Source organism: Primulina huaijiensis, chromosome 3 (genome assembly GCF_012295235.1).
Source record: "Primulina huaijiensis isolate GDHJ02 chromosome 3, ASM1229523v2, whole genome shotgun sequence".
Lineage (NCBI taxonomy): Eukaryota > Viridiplantae > Streptophyta > Magnoliopsida > Lamiales > Gesneriaceae > Primulina > Primulina huaijiensis.
The window spans coordinates 29,596,947-29,621,136 of NC_133308.1; the positions used below are offsets into that span (position 1 = coordinate 29,596,947).

At 32.5% G+C, this 24,190-nt stretch overlaps 1 protein-coding gene across 1 annotated transcript; it reads right to left on the reverse strand.

The window, feature by feature from the left end:
- Positions 1-5,927: 5,927 nt before the first annotated feature.
- LOC140974529 (ADP-ribosylation factor) lies at positions 5,928-8,903 on the reverse strand. Its single transcript, XM_073438033.1, has 7 exons — positions 8,765-8,903; positions 7,345-7,514; positions 7,112-7,182; positions 6,806-6,925; positions 6,397-6,515; positions 6,218-6,299; positions 5,928-6,130 (listed from the first exon to the last, which is right to left on the reverse strand). The coding sequence occupies exons 2-7, from the start codon at positions 7,490-7,492 to the stop codon at positions 6,125-6,127; spliced, it is 546 nt and encodes a 181-aa protein (XP_073294134.1). The 5' UTR covers positions 7,493-7,514; positions 8,765-8,903; the 3' UTR covers positions 5,928-6,124.
- Between the last annotated feature and the right edge of the window lie 15,287 nt (positions 8,904-24,190).

Below are 24,190 nucleotides of genomic sequence, written 5' to 3' on the forward strand. Positions count from 1 at the left end.
CAGTAAATAATATATATATAGTTCATATAGTAAACCTTTGTGCTAAAACAACAAATAAATGTGAATTAATGTTCCAATTTTTAATATCATTAATTAATTTATTTTAAAAAATAACAATATTCATCATTATTTCTCACATATTTATTTAAATATATTGATTTTGAAATAGTATTAAACAAAAAAATACATTAATATATTAATATAAGTAATTAAGGTATAGTTTGGTACACATGATAGGATAAATATATGATATATAATATAAGAATAAGTTAAAGATAAATAAGATGTATGATATTATATTTAACGTTTTGTATGATTTTAAAAAGAGTTATTAAATTTATATATTATATTGTAATGACAAATTAACCTTATCATAATAAATTTTATAATTTCAAAATTGTTGCTTGAGTTCATATTTATTTATTTTTTTACCTAATTTTAAATATTATATAATATGATAATTGAGCGCTTGATTTTGTGCGTCAAGTCAAATATCAATTTTTAAGGTTAATCGAGTGATACTAATAATTTTTTGAGATTTATACAAATCATTTATATAATTATCTCGAGTTCATTTATATAATTATCATATTATATAATATATAAAAATAAATAAAAATATTTTAGTGATTTTAATTTCTACCTACTAGCAGATATTTATAAAATTCATTTATATATTTATCATCTAGTGATACTAATTTAGAATTTGCTAACATATAGGATGTGATCATATTTTTAAAGTTTATGATTTTTATATATTGATGGCAATGAACTCATTTGTGGTGTTTTTTATCATTAAATTAAAATTATCACATCTCATAAAAATGATATTTTATCCTTGAATAAAATTATTTATCACGGGCTCATGATATTATCACGGGTTTTCTAAAAATGTACCAAACGTAGGATGAGAAGGATTATTTATCAATCTCTCCCTTATACAGTGTACCAAACTATATCTAAAGTAATAATTTATATTAAAAGACAAGAATTCAAATATTTATTATTTCACTAAAGATAAATTTATTTGAGAAACTTAAACAATGACATACAATAATAACAAACTATACATGTATTTACAACTTTTTTTGTAATTCATTAAATCAAATAAATAAATATTATAAATAAAAATAATTATTTAAAAAGTGTTGGACCAAGCACTTGTCGTTTTACCAAAAATTATTACTAGTGGTAATGGTGCAACTCAAATCTTTTAAATTGCAAGCAGCCCAAGCACCACGGTTCGATCGCTCTACCAAGCAGAGATAATTATTGCACCCAAAATTTTTTTCTCAATAATTGCACTCATTGCAATTAATGAGAATCGAACCCGTGACATTGGCTTTGATACCAATTGTTGGACCGAGAGCTTGCTGCTCTACCAAAAGTTATAACTAGTGGTAATGATGCAACTCAAATATTTTAAATCGCACAGCAGCCCAAACACCACGATTCGATCACTTTACCAAGCAGGGACAATTATGATAAGAAACTATCTTAAAATTTGCTATAACATATTTTGAAAAAAAAAACACTGACGACATTATTATTTTATAATAATATGCTACGATACTTAAAATAATATTAGAAATCAATAGTTTAATTAAATTGTTTATAACATATTTACAAAAAATTATTCAAGGTAGAAAAAAATTAACCTAAATTAATTTGAGTAAGTCTCCTGTTAGACGGTCTCACGAATCTATATTCATGAGACAAGTCGACTCAATCCATATCTTGAGTGAAACATAATAATTTTGACATATAATAATATATTTCTCATGAATCGGGTGGGGTAGAAGATTCATATTACAAAGTGACTAATGAGACGGTCTCATAAGAGTTTTCTGAATTAATTTTAATATTTTATTATATTTAATAAAATAAAAATATATATATAATAGATATTGTATGCTTATATCAATATTTAAAAAAAGCATTTGAGTACACATTAGGTATTCTAGATTAAAGAAAGAAAATATGAAGTGTATTTTAAAAAATGGAGTGTAAATAACATTCCCTTAAATGTTTGGATTGATTATATTATTTCATTTAATTTCGGTTACGATTTCAGGTCTTGTGTTACTTTTATATATTTCTTTTTCTATACTCTCTAAAACATTTAAAAAAATGTTATTTTTTTAATAAAAAATTTTCAAAATTTTAATGAATAATGTTATCGTGAATTTTTTGTATATCGATTGTTCATACATCCATATTATTATTATTGTTTAATTAGAACTTTAGTATAATTTTTTTAAAATGTTCAAAAAATAATTAAAAATTTTAATCAAAATTTTTTATCTATTAAATGTTTTTTTTAAAAAATATTTTATTTAAAATTTTGATAAATAAATAATATTTGATTTTTTTTATTTTTTTATTAATAACAATTTCACTCCATTAATATATCGAATGCAATGATAAATAATTTAATTTGACGGTTAGTTTGTTATCCTTATTTGAATATAATCTCAAATGATATAAAAAAAATTATATAATAATTAAATTTATTTATTATATCAATAATTTAAAATAATTATTTAAATNTAATATGTAATTAATTAAAGTATGAAAATTAATAAAATTATCGTAAAACATATCAAATTATTTTCCAAATTTCAGTTTTAAAATTGAATTTTTTGAAAATATAAATTTCACTTTTAATTTCAAATTTAACTCTAAATAACTTGAAAAAATAAATAGCTTTCAAATATTTGACATCGGTTCCATCACATAATTTAATATCTTAGTTTCATCACACGGTTCATACCAACGAGGTTCTGATGAATATAATTTGAATTCAAATATATATATAAGGTCAGTTTTTGCCTCAAATACTAAGTTCCCGCGAAAATGATAATTCTAAAAAAAGATAGATATATCATTAATCTCGAAATATGTGAACGGTAATAAATTATTAAAAACATTTAATTTTATGCTATTTTTATTGATATTTTTGTAATAAATAATTATATATATATTTTTAAAAAAATTCAAATGTGAATTGAAGAAATTTGAAAATATAAACTTCAATTATTGCTTGAATTGATTATATCAATTTTTTTATTAGTTTAAATTTGAATTTAATTCATTTTTATATCAATTTAAATGTAATCTATGAATTATTTGTTTTTTATGTTCTTTATTCAAATTGAAACTGGATTCAGTTGAAAACATAAACTACTTTTAAATCATTCAAAAATACATTTAGCGCTTAAAATCTAATTAGTTCGTTGATACGATCTACCATCATATAGAAACAACATAAATTCAAGTTGAAAATGTATTTTTCATTATAAAAATTTTATTATTATTTTTTCCATACATATTACTATTTGATTTAAGGGTATTATTTTATTTCCTTTTTTTATATGGTTGTGAATTGTTTTCAATTTATTTTTTAAAATTCAAATTTAAATTTGATGTTTTTTGAAATTATAAACTACGTTTAAGTATCGGCATTGATTATATAATTCTATTTAATTTCGATTATGGTTTTAAGTTGCGTGTTTTTCATAGAATTTATGTTTACTACTCTCTATCATACTAAATAAAATATAAAAGCTTTATACAATATTATGTTTTTCATTTTTTAAAAGAGTGTCTGTAAATTGTTGTGATTATTGTTATGTATCTTAATGGAACTTTAAAATATGTATTTTAATAGAAATTTAATATAAATATTTTTAACATGTCTAAAAAATAATTACTTTTTAAGTTAAAATTTATTCATGTAATAAATGACAAAAAAAATTAATTTTTAAAAAATGTTTATTTATTCTTTAAAATTTTCATAAATAAAATAATATAAGATTTTTTTAAATATTTTTCTATTCTTTTTATTTATAGCAGTACCACTTAACCAAAATAATAAGTCAATTTAACGACAAAATATCGTTATCATCATTTGAGCGTTATTTCAAATGACATTAATATTTTGATATAATAATTTTTTATAATAATATTTAAATTTTAAATATATTTATTATATTATATCAATACTTTTAAATAATTATTCAAACATTAATACTTACTAATTTTAATAATTAATTGCATAAAATAACACTTCATTTATCGGATGATTCTTGATGAATTTATTGAGATTCATATCTGGTTTTATGAGCTTGACGGAATGGAAAGTCTCATGTGAGTCTTTTTCAACGGATTCTGACGTTGCACTAAAAAATTATAGCTCCAGAATATCTAATCTAGACAAATAATCATTATTTGTCCATGTTTCTTGAACAACTTCTTGGATTTATTTTATAGTGCGGATATTTTTGGGAAACTAGGTATCATAATATAGACTGAGACAAGAGCCTCAAAATCATGTCATGTCTTGACTTTCTTAGGATATGCATCAGATTTCATTCACATCTTTGGATATTTTTCTGCTATGTCAACCTGACATGTAACTGGATTAATTCCTGATTTACTTTTCAATTTCTCCTAGTTTTACTGATATATCTGGAACAGAGAAACTGCAAAATCATTAATATTAAGTATTAACATTATATTTTCCCCTGTAAAGTTGATATCTCTCTTTTCAATCTACGAGGTGAAGGGTTGACTTGATGGCTCGAGATAAGGATCCAGAGAATAAATTTTTGCTCGGGTTGACTCATTTAAAAATGATCTGACTTAGCACTTGTGCTAGGAGTAATTGGATCTCTGCTCCATGTATAGAGCCATGTACCCGAAAACTCTGATTTTTAGAGGCATGTGGTTTCTCAATAGCTTCGAGGATATGTTTTTGCAATACAGACCATAACTTAGTGTAAACATGTAAATAACCTTTAATATAATAAGAGACAATACTTTTATCAACTTATTATAGTCTATCCATAAATTTTGCATTTATGGCAAACTTATTGAACTCGTTTTGAAGTATTTTAAGGTATTCTCTCGAATTCCTATCCATTTTTATGACGACACCGACATCAGCGTTGTCTATCTTTTGTTCAAATGATGGTCGTAACCTTCCTTCCGAGATCTTATTGCTAGAACTTGGTTGTTATTATAGGGTTTGGATTCTTGTTTGAATATCATTCAACGTTCAAAGAATTTCTTATTCTTTTTCAAAGATTGCTTCAATTCTTCATGATACATAATATAGTTGGTTGTCATAATTTTGTACATCTTTTGGTCTCTAAGATCTCCGCAATTTAGAAGAACCCGATATTATTTCTAAGAATCTAGTATTTTAAATCATAATTAGTAATTTAATTTGTTTCTGACTGTTCTTGATATCTAATATTTGTTAAATTTTCTTATTTCACATATTCCAAAACATTAGAATAAAACCTGCAAATATTACATTTTGAACGTATGTTCATATCTATAATTTGATAAATATCTCCTCCTTAGCAAGATAAGTTAATAATAATAACTTTATGTCTAGAATAAAAAAAATTAGTCTCTGATATCATTTTAATTGTATTATCCAAGGATTTTATAATAATAATAGGTCCATAATTATCTTAGAAATTTTTGGAAAATATTTATGCCTGAAGGACCAACTTTGACTAATTATCGGAAAGATGAAGGACCGATGTGGAACATGCAAAGGAGAAAATCAAATGGGATTTTATTATTCTTTAAGGATCAAATTGAGTTTTGCAACATTTATCAAGTAAAAAATTGTGCATATAAATTGGTTTAAAAGGATTTTTTTTTCTTTTCAAGGTTGTACTTATATATGGATTTAAGATTATTAATTTCAAATTTATTGACTTTCTTGGATGTATAAAATTCAAATATATTTCAAATTCACTTCATATAACTATAAAGCTATGCAAATTCAATGGTAATCCCGTGCATCTCTTCTCTTCACAGAGAATCAAGGATTTTGAGAGTAAATATTTTAAGATGCTCCTTCATTCTCATCGAAATCGTGCATCCACCCATGACTTGCAACAACAAAAGAAGCAAATTTATGCTAATATATAAAACACAACTAATATATAAAACACAAACCATTTGGTCGTACATGCATTAGAAAGGTTCCTACACATGATCCAAAACAGTTAAAAAGAAAAATATCACAAACCACACAGACCACAGGTATAAAACTTGATAAAAACCAGTTGCATCCACCATCAAAACGACTCATTATAAAGATTTACGCCTGTAAACAATGTGTACCAGAGTGGTCACAAAATGTTCAAGCACCAAATAAAGTGAAGGTTTATAATTAAAGTATTATTGTACTTGCCTTGCTAGCAATATTATTGGAGAGCCAATCAAGTCCCTCGTAAAGCCCCTCCCCTGAGGTAGCACAGGTGCTCTGGATGTACCTGGAAGCAAAGAAAAACAGGTAAAATAACATTTATAAGGGAAATTGTGGGTGTAGAGTAACAGACAATAAACGTAACTGGAATAAAAAATGTCTACCAGTGACGCTGCCTGAGAGAGTGCAGGCCAAGTTTGTCAGTTATTTCGGCAGCATTCATTGCATTAGGAAGATCTTGTTTGTTGGCAAATACAAGTAGTACCGCATCTCTTAATTCATCCTGAAAAAAAGGAAGCCATAATTCCAGCCGAAGTGGTAAGCAAAAACCATTTTTTTGTCAAGAACAAAAGTGGTGCAGCCATTTTATCTGGCAACATGAAACAACTATAAGGCACTCCTCAAATGGCTCACAACAGCAGCAGGGGGGAAAACAAGATTTTTAAGGAAATGAGATGAAATTGGGTACAAACAAACTATTTGCATCCGGAGTATGAATCCTCACAGGTTATTAAAAATAATTTCTCAGAAGTTAAAATGGGATACAAAAAGATTGCTCAAAGAAATTGTCACCTCATTCAACATCCTATGCAATTCATCCCTAGCCTCCACAACACGGTCCCTGTCATTGCTATCTACCACAAATATAAGACCCTGTGTGTTTTGAAAGTAGTGTCTCCACAATGGACGAATCTGTAAAAGTAAATGAATATGTTACCCTCCATAGGCATGTTATATTGATCATGGAAAATGATTTAAACAATTGTCCCATCAGGGAAAGATTACGAAATTAAATGGTGAACTATGCGCTAAACTATTATATCATATAAATAAGTAATATCAATAGATTCATCATAAAGAGTATAATGAAGGTTCCACCTTATCCTGACCACCAACATCCCAGACAGTGAAGCTTATGTTCTTGTACTCAACAGTCTCCACATTGAAACCTGCGGATAAATACAAGACCCATATGGAAAGAAATATTAGAAAGCTGTTAAAGTTGGAATAAAAAAACGCAATAGTGATCATCTGCACTGGTTATCGGAAAGAGAAGCTGAGAGAAGAAGTAAAAAGGGAACTACTGCAGTTGCAAGATCAAGAAGGCATACCAATTGTAGGAATAGTTGTTACAATCTCTCCAAGCTTGAGCTTGTACAGGATGGTGGTTTTACCAGCAGCATCAAGACCAACCATCAGAATGCGCATCTCCTTCTTGGCAAAAAGCCGGCTAAAAAGCTTAGTGAACGACAGCCCCATTTCTCTAACTTGCTTTTAATCCCTAGAAACCATAATGAGCAAAAAATATCAATGCATTATATTATGTGTAATTGGTTTCATAATTTATCCTAATAAATAACATATGACCAGAACCATATGAAGACAAGCATACCGATATCAATTATAGCAAGAACATTACAACCAAAAGGTTTATAATTTCTAAAAGAATGATGGATGAACAGGAACAGCAGTGATGTACTATAACATTCCAGTATTTGCTCCGTTCCCAAATTCATCTAAGATCTCAACACAAAATAGAACTATTGAAATCTTTTACACGCATAACACTCACGCAGTCACAAATATGAGACTTTGAAATATAGACCCCACTTACATGTTACAAATATTGTTTCAACACATAATACTGTTTATCATATATATAATCAATAAAATCAATCACAAGACACGCAAACAAGCATGGGCAAAAGAAGAAACCAGTTAGAAACCAGGAGCCATTACACGACACCAAATTAAGAATTACTTAGCCAGGTTGCATTTGGATAGACAGATTTTAATATGGATTGGGAATTCAATCTGGAGAATGATATCAAGTATGTATTTCAAATAACCTAAAATTGTATTGGTTATCCATTATAATTGATAGGGGATGAATTTGAAATCCCCTTTAATTAGATTCATCTAAATAACTAAGATGCATTTAAAATCCATGATTTAAAAAGGCTAAATCCAAATCCAATAAATTTATTCAATGCATTAGGTAGTGAAATGCCTGTGTAGACTAACATGTAAAAAGAAAATTAATCATACCTTCTAAATGGTAAAATAACTAAACAATAACTTATAAGTCCGAAACTATAGCAATTAGAACTAAATGTCCCAGAAAATTTATAAGATCAAACAGATCCACTTGAAAAAACTGGTTCATACACAACCGCAATAGATATTTACCGCGATTTCACGAGTATCCAGATTCTCAGAATGTCGTACCAAAACACACAACAGATCGGATCAGATCACAACCAAAACAAAATCAGAAACAGAAACAACTCGACATTTAGCAATAAATAAATATTAACTCGATAATAATGAAACGCTGTTTTTAATCCCATCATTGCATCCGAATCAGACGAGATAACACAACACCAATTCAAAAGAAATTGATAAACAAAAAATTCCTTCACCCGGTACCTCGAATACAACAATAAATCAGCAATCAGAGAAATCCGAAGAGGATTTTACCACAGCAAAAACAACTTCAAACCATGCGCATAAGAACCTGATGGTACGTACCTGAGCGAGATAGATCTAGCGAAATGTTAAGGAGAGCGTGCGTACAGCTAGCTGCCTCAGAATAACGCGAGAATGAAATCTATTCAGTCATTAAATTAAATTAATTTTGGTATTTTATTATTCCAATTGCCTAAATAACCGCCTATTGTCCTCTAAATAACGGCACTACCCCTTGCCATTTATAAAGTGGAAAATTTTATTCAGGGGGCTATTAAATTTAATTAAATCAAACTAAATTATGTTATATTAAAATAAATAAATATTAAGGGGAATCCATTTAGATTTGTCTTGTGGAGCCGCCGTTATTATTTTTATCATATTAATTAATTTATACCGGTTGTCTTACGGATTTAAAATCCCTACACTATCCATTTTTTCTTTGTATAGGAAAAAAAATAATTTTTTGTAAGAATTTTTTAAAAACTTATCAAAAATAGAAAATTATAATTTTTTCAATTTTGATTTCTAATCTTTTTTAACTTTAAAAAAATCGACTATACAAGCCCATAATGCGTACAGGAAAATACTAGCATTTTTTTTGAAGTAAAAAAATCCATAAAATTAAAATGTCAAGTTAGTTATAATTGCATGAGAAATAAGCCAAGGCGTAAGGATAATCCAGCCTTTGAAACTAGACAGTCGTTGTAGCTAACAGATGAGCGGCGTGATTTGTTGATCTTCTAACAAAAGCAAAAGAGAAGGATTTTAAATCCAATGCTAGAGTTTTAATCCAACTTTGAGCTTTCCGAATTCTCGAGGCTTCATCAATGGTTGGGTTATGAACACCAGGAATGCAGCCATGGATCGCTGCAACAACAATACCACAAGAATTTCGTATCAAACGTCCATAGCCCATGTGAAGGGGATGTGGAAGATTTCTGCATCCACGTTACACTTTAACTGAGTCGTTTGGGGAGAACTCCATCTAGGTAAAGTAGGCTGCAAGTGGGAGATAGGGTGATGTGCAGCCCGTCGATTAGCCACAGGCCAAAGAATGCAAAGCTCCTTAAATAGTAAAACGAGATTTGTTACATTTCTAGTTCCAAACCACGTCAATATGGTTTTGCCAAACGCTCCACATAACTATTGTCACAAAAACAATTCCCTGATATTGGTTTTTAATAAAATGAAATTCAAAATTTTGATTCATTTGTATAGTGATACCAAAGTCTCAATTTTGATTTAAGATTTCATTGTAACAACCATCTCGTTCAACTAAAATAAATTGAAAAACAAGGTTTTATTAGAGATGTGTGGTTGGAAATATACAAAGATGACAACGAGTATTCATTATAAATTTAGATATGATCCGTTAAAATCTAAAAGATTCATATCCTCGTTATAAACTTTAAATTTTCTTCCATTAATTTGCCATGATCTTATCTTTGTTTTGATCACATCATTAGTAAAATTTATGTTTGCATATAATCATTGGATGGATTTCCAACTCAAATCAAGAGTTAGTTGTAAGTATTAATATATATTTGATATAGGATATAGCGATAGGGGAGAAAATTATTTGAAATATTTATTTAATATAACTTTAATATATATGTTGTTGTTGGGATTCTTTCTCATCTTATATCGTTCTTTTTCTCACGTCATTAAGCTAAATATATTGATTTCATGTCGGATCTTATGAGACCCACAATGACCTTTTCAGATAGAAAAATCCAAAGCGTGTTATCTATCTCGTCGTACCATTTAAATTTGTTGTAAATACCCCATCATATGGCAAGATTATTGAAGTGGATGCTCGGGAAAAAGGAAATTGTTCGGTGAAATTTTCCAAATTTCGTGTGATATTGGATATCAAAAAACCTTAGAAACATGGACTATGGGTTCAACAATAGCACATACAAGATGAGCTTTGTATCATGTTGTTGTATGAAAGATTGACAAACTTCTGTTATCTTTGTGGAAAGCTAGGTATGTCCAACGAGATTGTGATATCAAGGGAGGTGAGGAATCTGAGCTACAATTTTTTAACGGGCTGAGGGATTCTCCAGTTTCGGGAGACCAAAAAGTACAGTATACAAAATCTAATAGCCCAAATAGTAGTGACTCACCAAGTGCTCCATCTGTTGAAGCAGTAGATGGATTTGAAGAACCAATAGTAAGATATAGTTTTTCTCAACAAAATCATATCTCTACATCTATAAACATGATAAATAATATACGGAAGCAGATTGAATATTACCTCCGACCATCAAATAATTTGTAAGTTTTCTATTTTCTTCCGATTGAAGTATTATAAGCACTCCAACTCTCTCCGTATACGGTGTAATTTTGTTATATTCTCCCACTTTATCCATATATCTCATTTACCATAGTAGAAAATAAAATACATGAATCATGGGGATAGGCCATCTAAAAACGAGTATTATTTTCCATGTATTACAATTCATTATGTCTCTCAAATAAGTATAACATAATGAATAAATCCTATGTTTATTCGAGGTCCAACTTTATTGATATTTCTAGAATCAATGAATGTGTGCACAATAAATATGAGAAAATATTATATCACAGTTTCATTAATTTGTTCTTACAACAAAATTACATAAAGGGACCACATCTCATCTTTTCTGTATGATCCTTAAATTTCAATGGTGACACGTCTTTAGTCAAATGATCCGCAATTATCAATTCAGTGCTAATGTACTCAATAATTAATTTATTATCTTTAACACAATCTCGTATGGCTAAATACTTAATGTCGATGTGTTTGCTTCGACTACAACTTTTGTTATTTTTAGCCATAAAAACAGTAGCTAAATTATCACAATATATTCTTAATGGTCTAGATATATAATCCATAATGCTAAGCCTCGAAATGAAACTCTTCAACCATATACGAACTCAGCTTCCATAGTGGAAGTAGCTGTCAATGTCTGCTTTGCACTCCTCCAAAATACAGTTCCACCAGCTAGCATGAAAATATATCCTGAAGTGGATTTTTGTGAATCAATGCAGCCAGCGTAGTCTGAATTTGAGTAGTCAATTACTTCTAAATTCTGAGTTCGTTTGAACATAAGCATCTTTGGTCCCTTGAAGGTGCCATCACTTTTTTGCAGCTTTCCAGTGGTCTAAACCTGGATTACTCTGACATCTTCCCAACAATAAATGCAATGTCAGGTCTAGTACAAATCTGAGCATATATCAAGCTTCCAACAGCAGAAGTATAAGGAATGTTTTTAATTTGTTCCCGCTCTATATCATTGTTTGGACATTAACTCGAATTGAACTTATTACCTTTCACAATAAGAGCTATACTTTGTGAACAATCTTTCATTCGATATCTCTGTAAAACTTTGTTGATATATATTTCCTGAGACAGACTTAGAATACCAAACGTCAACTACTAATTTTGTTATATATATATATAAATCATAAACTCGAAAATTACTAATTAAAATAACTTAACATTTCCATAAATCATAATAATTTATCACTTAAAATCTCAAGTGCATAAAAATCCATAAATCGTCAACTAACCCAAAAATCCTACATCGACCTTTAAAAAGACCAACAAACATCAAAATAAAGCATAGAAATCTCTAATAAAATCATTAACAATAATCTTTGAAATCTTTTATCTATCAAGTCAATGCGGAAAATAGATGTACCTCGGGAGTGTACTGCCACACTCGATCCACTCAAACGTCAGTGCCTTCTCATATCATCATATCCTACAACATTCAAACCTAGTGAGTCTAATGACTCAGCACGTTCTAAACATGAGTAGCAAATAATACATATACAATCACAAGCATTAAAATCATACTTTTATTTAAAATAACTTTTAAGCATAAATAAATCGTAAATCATTTAATCATAAAACTTTCAATCCTTTATCATTTTGGGTGAAGTATGATCCTCGAATGCGACTAGAATTTTATCCTCTGGTCGACTGATCTGTCTTCAGCTCCACATGGTCCATGGGGATGGGCACTACGCACCTCCATGGAAATACGATCGTCGGGCTCTCTCTGGAGCCCTTTCCCATAAACGGGCTCCTTCTGGGGTCTTCTCCCTCACGATATTCCCATAAAATTGTAAGTTCACCATTCCTTCTTAAAACGGAACACCCATATATCATCTATGCTTTGTCACAATCAATTCAAATCCCTCAAAATATTTTTCCTTTTCTTTTTAAAGCATAAAATATCACGACTTTCAAAAATAACATTTTAACAGTAAAAATTGCACAACTTTACCATAAATCATAAAATATCATATTTTCATCAAAATCATCATTTTATATCATTTAACATGTGTTATGATCCGTCGGGACGCTGCCAACCTTTTTCATATTACCCATGTCTAAAATGACCGTTTTTCTCCTAGACGAAAAATTTCTCGATTTTGATTTTTTCTTACTTTTATTGACATGGGCTTATCCCAAATAATTATTTAAGCTTAAATCTAATTTTTCATAATTTTATTTAGCTTATATTCATGGGTTTCGATTTAATTTCCTATTTACTAATTCGTGAGGCGTTTAATTCTCGAATTAATTCAAACTTTATTATTTTCTTCCCAAATTTTAATCATAGAATTTATTACCTAAACTACCCTTGTGAGCCATGAACCACCCCCGTGGACCCATGGTTCGAAACTTATCCCCTTAAATTCGAAATTTGACCCTTGCATGAACCTACCAAGCCAACTCTTAATTTATGTTGAGCCACGCCCGAGCTACCTTGAACCAAACTCTAGCCAACCCATCTACGGACCCTACTGACCAGCCTCTAATCATGCCAAAACTCCCTGCACGTAGACCACTAGCTGCGCCGAGGCTTTATAATCTTCCTAGGACTCCTAACCATCCTAGGGAGCTTACAGCTACTTAACAATTGAACCCAACTGACCATGAACCATGCTTAGACTCAACCGAACCTAGCCCAAGCCCTTGAACAAGCGCGCCCTCGTCCCTCTTCTCACGTTGCGGTGCTCTCGCCTCGAGCCACCGCCGTCCCAGCCTAGGCCCTGACCCCTCAGCAACTTTTTTGACCCTATTGGACCCGCCTGGCTCGCCCCCAAGCCAGCCACGAGCCCTTCTCCGCTGCAGGTTGCACATGCGTGCATGGGGAGTGTCCTACTTCACTAGGACTCTTCTCTTGTCGCGCCTCTCGAGCCCTAGACACCCTAAGACCTTTCCTAGCCCCAGCACACGACCCTGGCCAAGCCTCCAACCAGCCCTGGCCGAGCCCTCAGCCTCCACGCTCATAGCCGCACCCCTTTGAAGCCATGCATGTGTGTGGCTTCTTAGAAACCCTAGGCGATTTCAATCCATTCCCTCCTTCAATTCCAGCATGTATTTGATCCTTAACGACTATTTTCCCGCCCCTAAAACATCCCCCTTATGGCAGCGTGTCCTTAGGAATCATAGCGTTTAACGAACCAGCGTAAAGTCGTCATATAATTGAAAATAAGTGTTCTACCATAAAAATAATCGAACACATATGTTTTTCATGAATAAACGATTAAAACATGCATATTATGATTTGAATGATGCTTCAAAAGAGTTTAGTAATGTTCCTTTGCGTTTTAAAACGCTCGAATACGCGATCGTCGGCGAGGGGCACGAGAAGGGACGAACGGGCGACGAAGACTCCTTGCTTTTCCTCCTCTCCTATTTTTTTGAAAATTCTAGTGTGTGTTGTGTGTGAATTTCGGCTGAATGGTACTCCACAACACCTAAGAGTCCTATTTATAGATTTTATTTTGCATGATAATGGGCTTGGATTTTGGGCTTTCAAGTTTAGGAGAAATTGGGCCTACTTAAATTAGTTAAATTGGGCTCAATAACTCTTATTTAATTTAAAATTAAAAGTTTATAAAAATTAGTTTCAAAAAATAATATTTTTGAGAAACTCCTCGTTTGCCCAAAACCGGCTTCCCGAGTAAAATCCAGCTCGTCTCGTAAAATAAATCGAACTCTATCATTTTTAGAAAATTTAATCATTTTTAATCATATTAAGAAGCCTTGAAAATATTTAGTGAAAAAAATTTATTCTTGTCTTAGTCGTCCCCGGTCTCCTTTCCCCAGCCTATTATCGAATATTCCGGTAAAATCCTTCAATTTCATGAAATCATGTCATATAATCATTTAATTATGCAATCATACCTTTAATCATTTAATATGCATCAAGTAAGCATTTAAAATCAATTAAATAAAACAATTATGCAATTTACATAATTTGCATGCATGTGGTTTACGTAAGTTGTTTTTTCGGACGTTACACTTAGAATACCTCGAATTATGTCTCTATGTATATTAATTTCAATGACATAAGATGCATCGTCCATATCTTTCATATCAAATTTTTTAGAGAGAAATTGATGTCATCCCCCATATCTTTCATATCAAATTTTTTAGAGAGAAATTGTTTCACCTTATATAACAAACCCTTGTAGTTAGTTGCAAGTAATATATCATCCATATATAGAATAAGAAAACAATCTTACTCCCACTGACCTTCTGGTATATACATTGATCCATGGGGTTCTCTACGAATTAGAATAAAGAGATAACATCATGAAATTTTAAATATCATTGACAGGAAGCTTGTTTCAATCCATATATAGATTTCTTAAGCTTGCATACCCAGTGCTCACCATTAATAGAGAAGAATCATTCATGTTGTTTCATATAAACATCTTCCTTTAGTTCTCCATTGAGAAAAGCCGTTTTACATCTATTTGTTGAAAATCTAAGTCAAAATGTGCAACTAATGCTAGAATGATACGAAGAGAATCTTTCTTAGATACATGAGAAAAATTTTCCTTATAGTTGATTCCTTCCTGCTAACTGCTGAGTGAATCCTTTAGCAACAAGTCTTGCTTTATATCTTTCAATTTTGCCTAATGAGTCTTTTTTATTTTGAAGGCTCATTTATATCCAATGGTTTTTACACCATCAGACAACTGAACAAGATCCCAGACTCCATTAAATGCCATATAATTCATCTCTTCTTTTATAGCATTAAACCATAGTTGTGGCTCATTACAACTCATGGCTTGTAAAAATGTTTCAAGATCGTTTTCGGCTCCGATGTAAAAGTCCGATTCTTGTAAATACACAACATAATCACTAGATATTGATGATCTTCTTATTCTAGTAGATTTCCTTAGGTTGTTTGGTTGATCAACAATTTCTCATTAACAACTTGATTTACTGTATTTTCATCAGCATTTTGTGGAACTTTCAATAATGAGTTGTCTAACACCTGTTTGGTCTTGAGGGGTATGAATAACTACCAATCTATCATTTGAATGAGATGGTTGTGCATTAATGTGATCTTTCCCAAAAAAATATGTTTTTTGAATGATCACTCTCACTAATAAGTCATTCTCAAGAATTTTTCATTTCTTGATTCCACAATTCTAGTGTTGTGAAATGGACAATAGAATCTGTACCATTTGGATTTTTTGGCATACCCGATGAAATCTTATATGTTTCAAACTCGGTTTCCAACCTTTTAATAATTCAAATGACGTATTTGGGACAACCTTAGTTGAAACTCGGTTTAATATATACACAGCTGTCTGAAGAGCTTCAGTCCACAATGCATTCAATCGGGGACGTGCATGGCATGATGGAAAAAGAGAGGGAAGAAGTGGTCTAGTTCTCGGTCACCCCGAAAAAACTAACAAAATGGCCCGGGATCTTGAACCCACTACCCAGACCAAGTTGATGGCGTACTTACAGAGAAAAACTAACGTCTTTACGTGGTCCCTCAAAGAGCTGGTTGGGATCCGATCCATGTTGTTGAGAAAATTAAACATTATCCCAGGTTTTCGGTATGTGATACAAAAGAAGAGGCATTTCTGTCCCGAGAAGGACATGGTAATAGCTAACCAAGTGCAAGAATTTCTTAAAGTCAGGAACATCCAAGAAGTCCAGTTCACTACTTGCTCTCAAATGTGTTCCTAGTCTAGAAAACCATCGGAAATGGAGAATGTGCGTAGATTTCAGGGATTTGAATAAGGCTTGCCCCAAAGATTGCTACCCCTTGCCTCAGATCTATCATTTGGTGGACTCCACCTCGAAGTATGAATTTCTTTGTTTTATGGATGTCTATCAGGAGTACCACCAAATTCCCTTGGCCCTAGAAGATCAAGACAACGTCAGCTTCATCACCTCAGACGGTACATTCTGTTATATGGTTATGCAGTTTGGGCTTAAGAATGTAGGGACCGCTCATCAGTGGTTGATGGATAAAATATTTATGAAACAATACGAGAGAAATGTTGAGATATAAGTGGATGATATTCTTGTTAAATCTAGGGAGAAATCTTGTTTCATCACAGATCTCGAAGAGACATTCTCGACTTTTAGAGAATATGGGGTAATTAAAAAATTGAAGTGAACGTTTGGGGTTAAAAGTTGCAAATTTATCGGGTTCATGGTGACCGAGAGAGGGGTTGAGGTCAACTTAGAGAAAGTAAGAGCTATCACCGAGATGAATTCCTCTAAATCTGTTATGGAAGTGCAAAAGCGTACAAGAAGGATCGCTGCTCTGTCTCGATTTATTTCTAGATCAGCACATCACAATTATCCCTTCTTCCAAGAATTGAGAAAGTCCCAAAAGTTTGGATGGGATGATAAATTTGAACAAGCATTCCCAGATATGAAAATTCATTTGGCCGGGCTACCCATCTTGGTGAAGCCATAGTCAAGCGAAAATTTATGGGTTTACCTGTTTGCAACCCAGCATGCTGTCAGCTCAGTCCTTATCCGAAAAGTAGGGTCTGATCAAAAGCATGTCTACTATGTCAGTCACGCCCTCAGAGGACCCGAGTTGAGATACACTGAGCTTGAGAAGGTATCCGTGGCACCAATAATCATCGCAAGAAAATTAAGATCCTACTTCTTGTCTCATCCTATTATTTTCCTCATCAACAGTCATCTCGAAAGAATCATGACCGACCAGAGATTGGTAAAATGGACGGTGGAGCTAGGAAAGTATGATATTGAGTACCGACCAAGGACAACTATCAAAGCTCTTGCCTTGTCATACTTCTTGACTGAGATGATCCAGCTCGGACAAGAAGAAGTATGAAGGATATTTGTGAATGGTGCCACTAGCAAGGAAGCCAGTGGTGTAGGAGTAGTTCTAATGACTCCGACTGCGGAAAATATTAAGGTTGCAGTGAGGCTGGATTTTCGATCTTCAAACAATGAAGCTGAATATGAATTTGTTATAATTGGGATGAAAGCAGCTCGAGAAACAGGTGCTACCCGAGTCCTCATTTACTCATATTCATTGTTGGTTACTCAACAGATAAAGGGATCTTACGAAGTCCGAGAAGAAAGACTGATAAAAATTTTAAGGGATGTTCAAGAGTTGTTGGAAAATTTTACCTACTGGAGTGTGAAGCAGATTCCGAGAGAAGAAAATATAGAAACTGATATCTTAGTCAAAATGGCATCCTCTTTTACTAGGGTGAAGGAAAAGAGTATTATTCACCAAACAAAGCTCATATCTATGGTAAAAACTGGTTCGTTGGTTCCCCGGGATGACACATGGATAACTCCCATTGCACACATACACACACGCACATTCAAAGTCCACGCTTAAAGGGATACGCGAACACGGACATTGTGTGTCAGTGAATGGGAGATAGATTGGATATTCGCTGAGGCATAACTATGAACCATGAATGCACCATTGNTGAGAAAAATTTTCCTTATAGTTGATTCCTTCCTGCTAACTGCTGAGTGAATCCTTTAGCAACAAGTCTTGCTTTATATCTTTCAATTTTGCCTAATGAGTCTTTTTTATTTTGAAGGCTCATTTATATCCAATGGTTTTTACACCATCAGACAACTGAACAAGATCCCAGACTCCATTAAATGCCATATAATTCATCTCTTCTTTTATAGCATTAAACCATAGTTGTGGCTCATTACAACTCATGGCTTGTAAAAATGTTTCAAGATCGTTTTCGGCTCCGATGTAAAAGTCCGATTCTTGTAAATACACAACATAATCACTAGATATTGATGATCTTCTTATTCTAGTAGATTTCCTTAGGTTGTTTGGTTGATCAACAATTTCTCATTAACAACTTGATTTACTGTATTTTCATCAGCATTTTGTGGAACTTTCAATAATGAGTTGTCTAACACCTGTTTGGTCTTGAGGGGTATGAATAACTACCAATCTATCATTTGAATGAGATGGTTGTGCATTAATGTGATCTTTCCCAAAAAAATATGTTTTTTGAATGATCACTCTCACTAATAAGTCATTCTCAAGAATTTTTCATTTCTTGATTCCACAATTCTAGTGTTGTGAAATGGACAATAGAATCTGTACCATTTGGATTTTTTGGCATACCCGATGAAATCTTATATGTTTCAAACTCGGTTTCCAACCTTTTAATAATTCAAATGACGTATTTGGGACAACCTTAGTTGAAACTCGGTTTAATATATACACAGCTGTCTGAAGAGCTTCAGTCCACAATGCATTCAATCGGGGACGTGCATGGCATGATGGAAAAAGAGAGGGAAGAAGTGGTCTAGTTCTCGGTCACCCCGAAAAAACTAACAAAATGGCCCGGGATCTTGAACCCACTACCCAGACCAAGTTGATGGCGTACTTACAGAGAAAAACTAACGTCTTTACGTGGTCCCTCAAAGAGCTGGTTGGGATCCGATCCATGTTGTTGAGAAAATTAAACATTATCCCAGGTTTTCGGTATGTGATACAAAAGAAGAGGCATTTCTGTCCCGAGAAGGACATGGTAATAGCTAACCAAGTGCAAGAATTTCTTAAAGTCAGGAACATCCAAGAAGTCCAGTTCACTACTTGCTCTCAAATGTGTTCCTAGTCTAGAAAACCATCGGAAATGGAGAATGTGCGTAGATTTCAGGGATTTGAATAAGGCTTGCCCCAAAGATTGCTACCCCTTGCCTCAGATCTATCATTTGGTGGACTCCACCTCGAAGTATGAATTTCTTTGTTTTATGGATGTCTATCAGGAGTACCACCAAATTCCCTTGGCCCTAGAAGATCAAGACAACGTCAGCTTCATCACCTCAGACGGTACATTCTGTTATATGGTTATGCAGTTTGGGCTTAAGAATGTAGGGACCGCTCATCAGTGGTTGATGGATAAAATATTTATGAAACAATACGAGAGAAATGTTGAGATATAAGTGGATGATATTCTTGTTAAATCTAGGGAGAAATCTTGTTTCATCACAGATCTCGAAGAGACATTCTCGACTTTTAGAGAATATGGGGTAATTAAAAAATTGAAGTGAACGTTTGGGGTTAAAAGTTGCAAATTTATCGGGTTCATGGTGACCGAGAGAGGGGTTGAGGTCAACTTAGAGAAAGTAAGAGCTATCACCGAGATGAATTCCTCTAAATCTGTTATGGAAGTGCAAAAGCGTACAAGAAGGATCGCTGCTCTGTCTCGATTTATTTCTAGATCAGCACATCACAATTATCCCTTCTTCCAAGAATTGAGAAAGTCCCAAAAGTTTGGATGGGATGANCTATATTTTTATTTTTTGTTGTGTTGTGTCTTGTAAACTATTTTGCTCGAGAGAGAGCAAAATGTTAGTATGAGGAGGTCGATATGTGTGATTTTAAGTATTTTATTGTGTCATTTTGAGTTGCATTCATGGATGTTTCATTTAGGTTGCATCTATATTTAGTTGTTTTCATTATATTGTTGCACAATATATCGAATGATAAAGTACATTAAACTTTCGTAAAAACCAATGAACTAAATGGTGAAGAAAACACAGTAAAGCAAAACTTAAAATAAACCAAACTGAGGCATGTACGAAGTACAGTGTCTTTAAAACAGATTCGTCCCCTCCTGTATGTACTTAGAGGATCGTCTTGGACGTCTATTTCCCAGGATACAACGGAACAACCAGCAGTGACTTAACACGAGGCACTATTATGGCGAACCGAAAACTTATCTTTACTATATCATTGAAATTTAACGGAGACCAAATGCCAAGCTAACAATATGAAATGCAAAAGAATGCTTGGAAGAGATAATATTTTCATGTATATGAAATTTGGAAATGAACACACTATTTATAAGCTCAAAGTGCACACTAAGAGTCATGCAAGATTAATTAACTCAATTAATCTTCACATTAACTCAAGAATATGAAGAGATAAAAGTCTTCAATTAACTCAAGAATGTGGAAAGTCAAAAGATACTTCGACAATAATGAGCCACAACTAACTCAAGAATGTAGAGAGCCAAAGACATTCATGAGACATAATTTTTATTCAAACTCTAAATTTGATTCAAATTTCCAACAATCGTCCACATGAATGAAAATCGATACAAATCTTGGTGACAAAGTTCTACATTTGAATCCTACATAGGATAGGTAGGTGTTACCCTTTGAACCTTCCTTTATGAAATATATTTGCTTTACTAGCTGACCAGTGACATGATGTCCTTGAACTGTTCTGTCATTTATGTAAATTAAGATATACTTCACACAAGACTCTCCCTGATACTATTCAGTTCTCATGATCATGTTCATTTTGTCCATGAACACACGCCTGGTTCTGCGAGAGGGTCTAGAATTGAGCCTAAAAATTCCTTCAAAGCGGCCCCATTTTTCTCTCACATAGGTGATTCTATATTCTTCTTATCAGAATCATTAAAAATCGTAAGCTTATCCTCAACATTCACTGTTTCATAATAGGAATGGAGTAGGGATAACCCCTCCAGTGATATACCAAATCAGTGTGATTAGGTTGTCCCATTGAACCTAGTTCTCGGGGTCTCCAGTCAGCATAGGTTGAGTTTTCCTTCGCACCAATTTATTCTATAGGCTTGAACCCCATTCCCCTTGACGTTTTCGCAACTAACTCTCTGTTTAATCCCTTGGTTAGCGGATCCGCTATATTATCCTTTGACTTTACATAGTCAACAGAGATAACTCCAGTTGAAAGTAGTTGTATAATGGCATTGTATCTACGACGTATATGCCTAGACTACCATTATACATATTATTTTGTGCCCTTCCGTTCGTAGATTGGCTATCACAATGTATGCATAGAGCCGACACAGGTTTTTCCATCCTGGAACATCTTCTAAGAATTGACGGAGTCATTCACCCTCTTCAGCACATTTGTCGAGAGCTATAAACTCAGATTCCATCATGGATCTGGCTATTACAGTCTGTTTAGAAGATTTTCATGCAATTGTTGCACCTCCTAAAGTGAATATAAATCCACTTGTAGATTTTGCGCTTTTCATATCAGATATAGTTAGCATCACCGTATCTTTCAATAACAGCGGGATATCTTGTATAGTGTAGTCCAAGTTCACGAGTGTACCTTAAGTACCTTAGCAATCTGATAATTGTTTTCCATTTTTCAACTCCTGGGTTACTCGTGAATCTACTCAATTTTCTTACTACATAAGCTAAGTCTGGTCTTGTACAACTCACTAAGTACATCAGACTTCCAATGATTTGAGGGTATTCTAATTGAGATATACTCTAACCTCGATTCTTTGATAGATGCTGACTGGTATCTATCAGGGTTCTAGCCAATGCTGAGTCATCTTTATCGAATTTCTCAAATATTTTGTCCACATAATGTGACTGACTTAGAACTAGGCCTTCAGATGTTCTATGAATTTTAATTCCAAGAATCACATCGGCTAAGCCCAAATATTTAATGTCAAATCTTGAGTTTATTAACTTCTCGGTGGATTTAATCATCTTATCATTACTACCAATGAAAAGTATGTCATCTACGTAAAGACATAAAATGACATATCCATTTTCAGTATTTTTTATATATATACATTTGTCGCATTCACTGAATTTAAATCCACTTTCTATCATGACTTTATCAAATTTTTCGTGTCATTAATTTGATGCTTGTTTTAAGCCATACAGAGACTTCACTAGTTTACAAACCTTATTTTCTTGCACATTCGCAGAAAATCCCTCATGTTGTTCCATGTAAATTTCCTCTTCTAAATCTCCATTTAGAAAAGTTGTCTTTAAGTTCATTTGGTGTACTTCAAGATTTCGCAAGGCGGCAATCGCAAGTATCACACGAATAGAGGTTATTCTCGATACAAGAGAATATGTGTCAAAGTAATCAAGACGTTCAAATTGATGGTAACCTTTAATTACCAATCTGGCTTTATATTTATCTATGGTTCCATATGATTTCATTTTTCGTTTGAAAATCCATTTACAGCCTAGTGGTTTGCTTCCCGGAGGAAGATTCACTAATTCTCATATATGATTTTGTAAAATAGATTTCATTTCGGAATTGATAGCATCTTTACACAGAGGTCCCTCAGATGAACTCACTGCTTCCTTGAAGCTTTGAGGTTCATTTTTCATCATGAAAGTGTTGAAATCCGAACCAAATGATTTTTCAGTCCTAGCTCTTTTGCTACGTCTAGGTTTAATATCTTGGTTAAGCTCCTGTTCTTTTTCAATCGTCTCATATAATCTTTTGGATGAACTTGGATCTTCTTTAGATTTGCAAGGAAACATGTGTTCAAAAAACTAAGCATTTATTGATTCCATTATCATATTCTTGTGAATATCAGGTATTTGAGATTCATGTACAAGAAAGCGATACGCGTTACTGTTTTGAGTATATCCAATGAAAATGCAACCAACAGTTTTTGGTCATATCTTTACTTTCTTTAGAGTTGGTACAACTACCTTGGCAAGACACCCCTACACTAGCAAGTATTGGTAGGAAGAACTTCTACCTTTCCATAACTCGTATAGACTTTTATCTTGCTTCTTTCGGAGCACCTTATTTAAAAGGTAATTTTCTGTTAAAATAGTTTCCCCCCCACATGTTCAGAGGTGAACCAGAACTTAATAACAATGTATTCATTATTTGTTTCAATGTGCGATTCTTTCTCTGCAATGTCATTTTGCTGAGGTGAGTAAGGTGCGGTTCCTTCGTGTTTAATGCCATGTTGAGCACAAAACTCAGCAAATGGTGATTCATACTCACCTCCACGATCACTTCTTAGCACATTAATTTTCTTGTTAAGTCGGTTTTCAACTTCACTTTTGTATTGGACAAATTTTTCAATTGCTTCATCCTTATTTTTAAGAAGATACACATAACAAAATTTTGTGATATCGTCAACAAAAGTAATGTTACACCCCAATTAACAACTAAGTATTCGTAAAATAAAATTTAGTGATATATTTATGTTAAATAATATAATTTTAATTTTTAGACAAAAATTTAAAAACAAATAAATCATGAATATGATTTTGGTATTATCTTATATCTAATGATGAGTTTTTTTTTCTAGATATTATGTTGGAGCATTTCATGTTTGCAATCTTAATTTTGATGTTAACAAAACTTGTTATTTTGTTTCTAATGGTTTAATTGTAGTGCGCAGGAAGCTGGAGTTGATCAG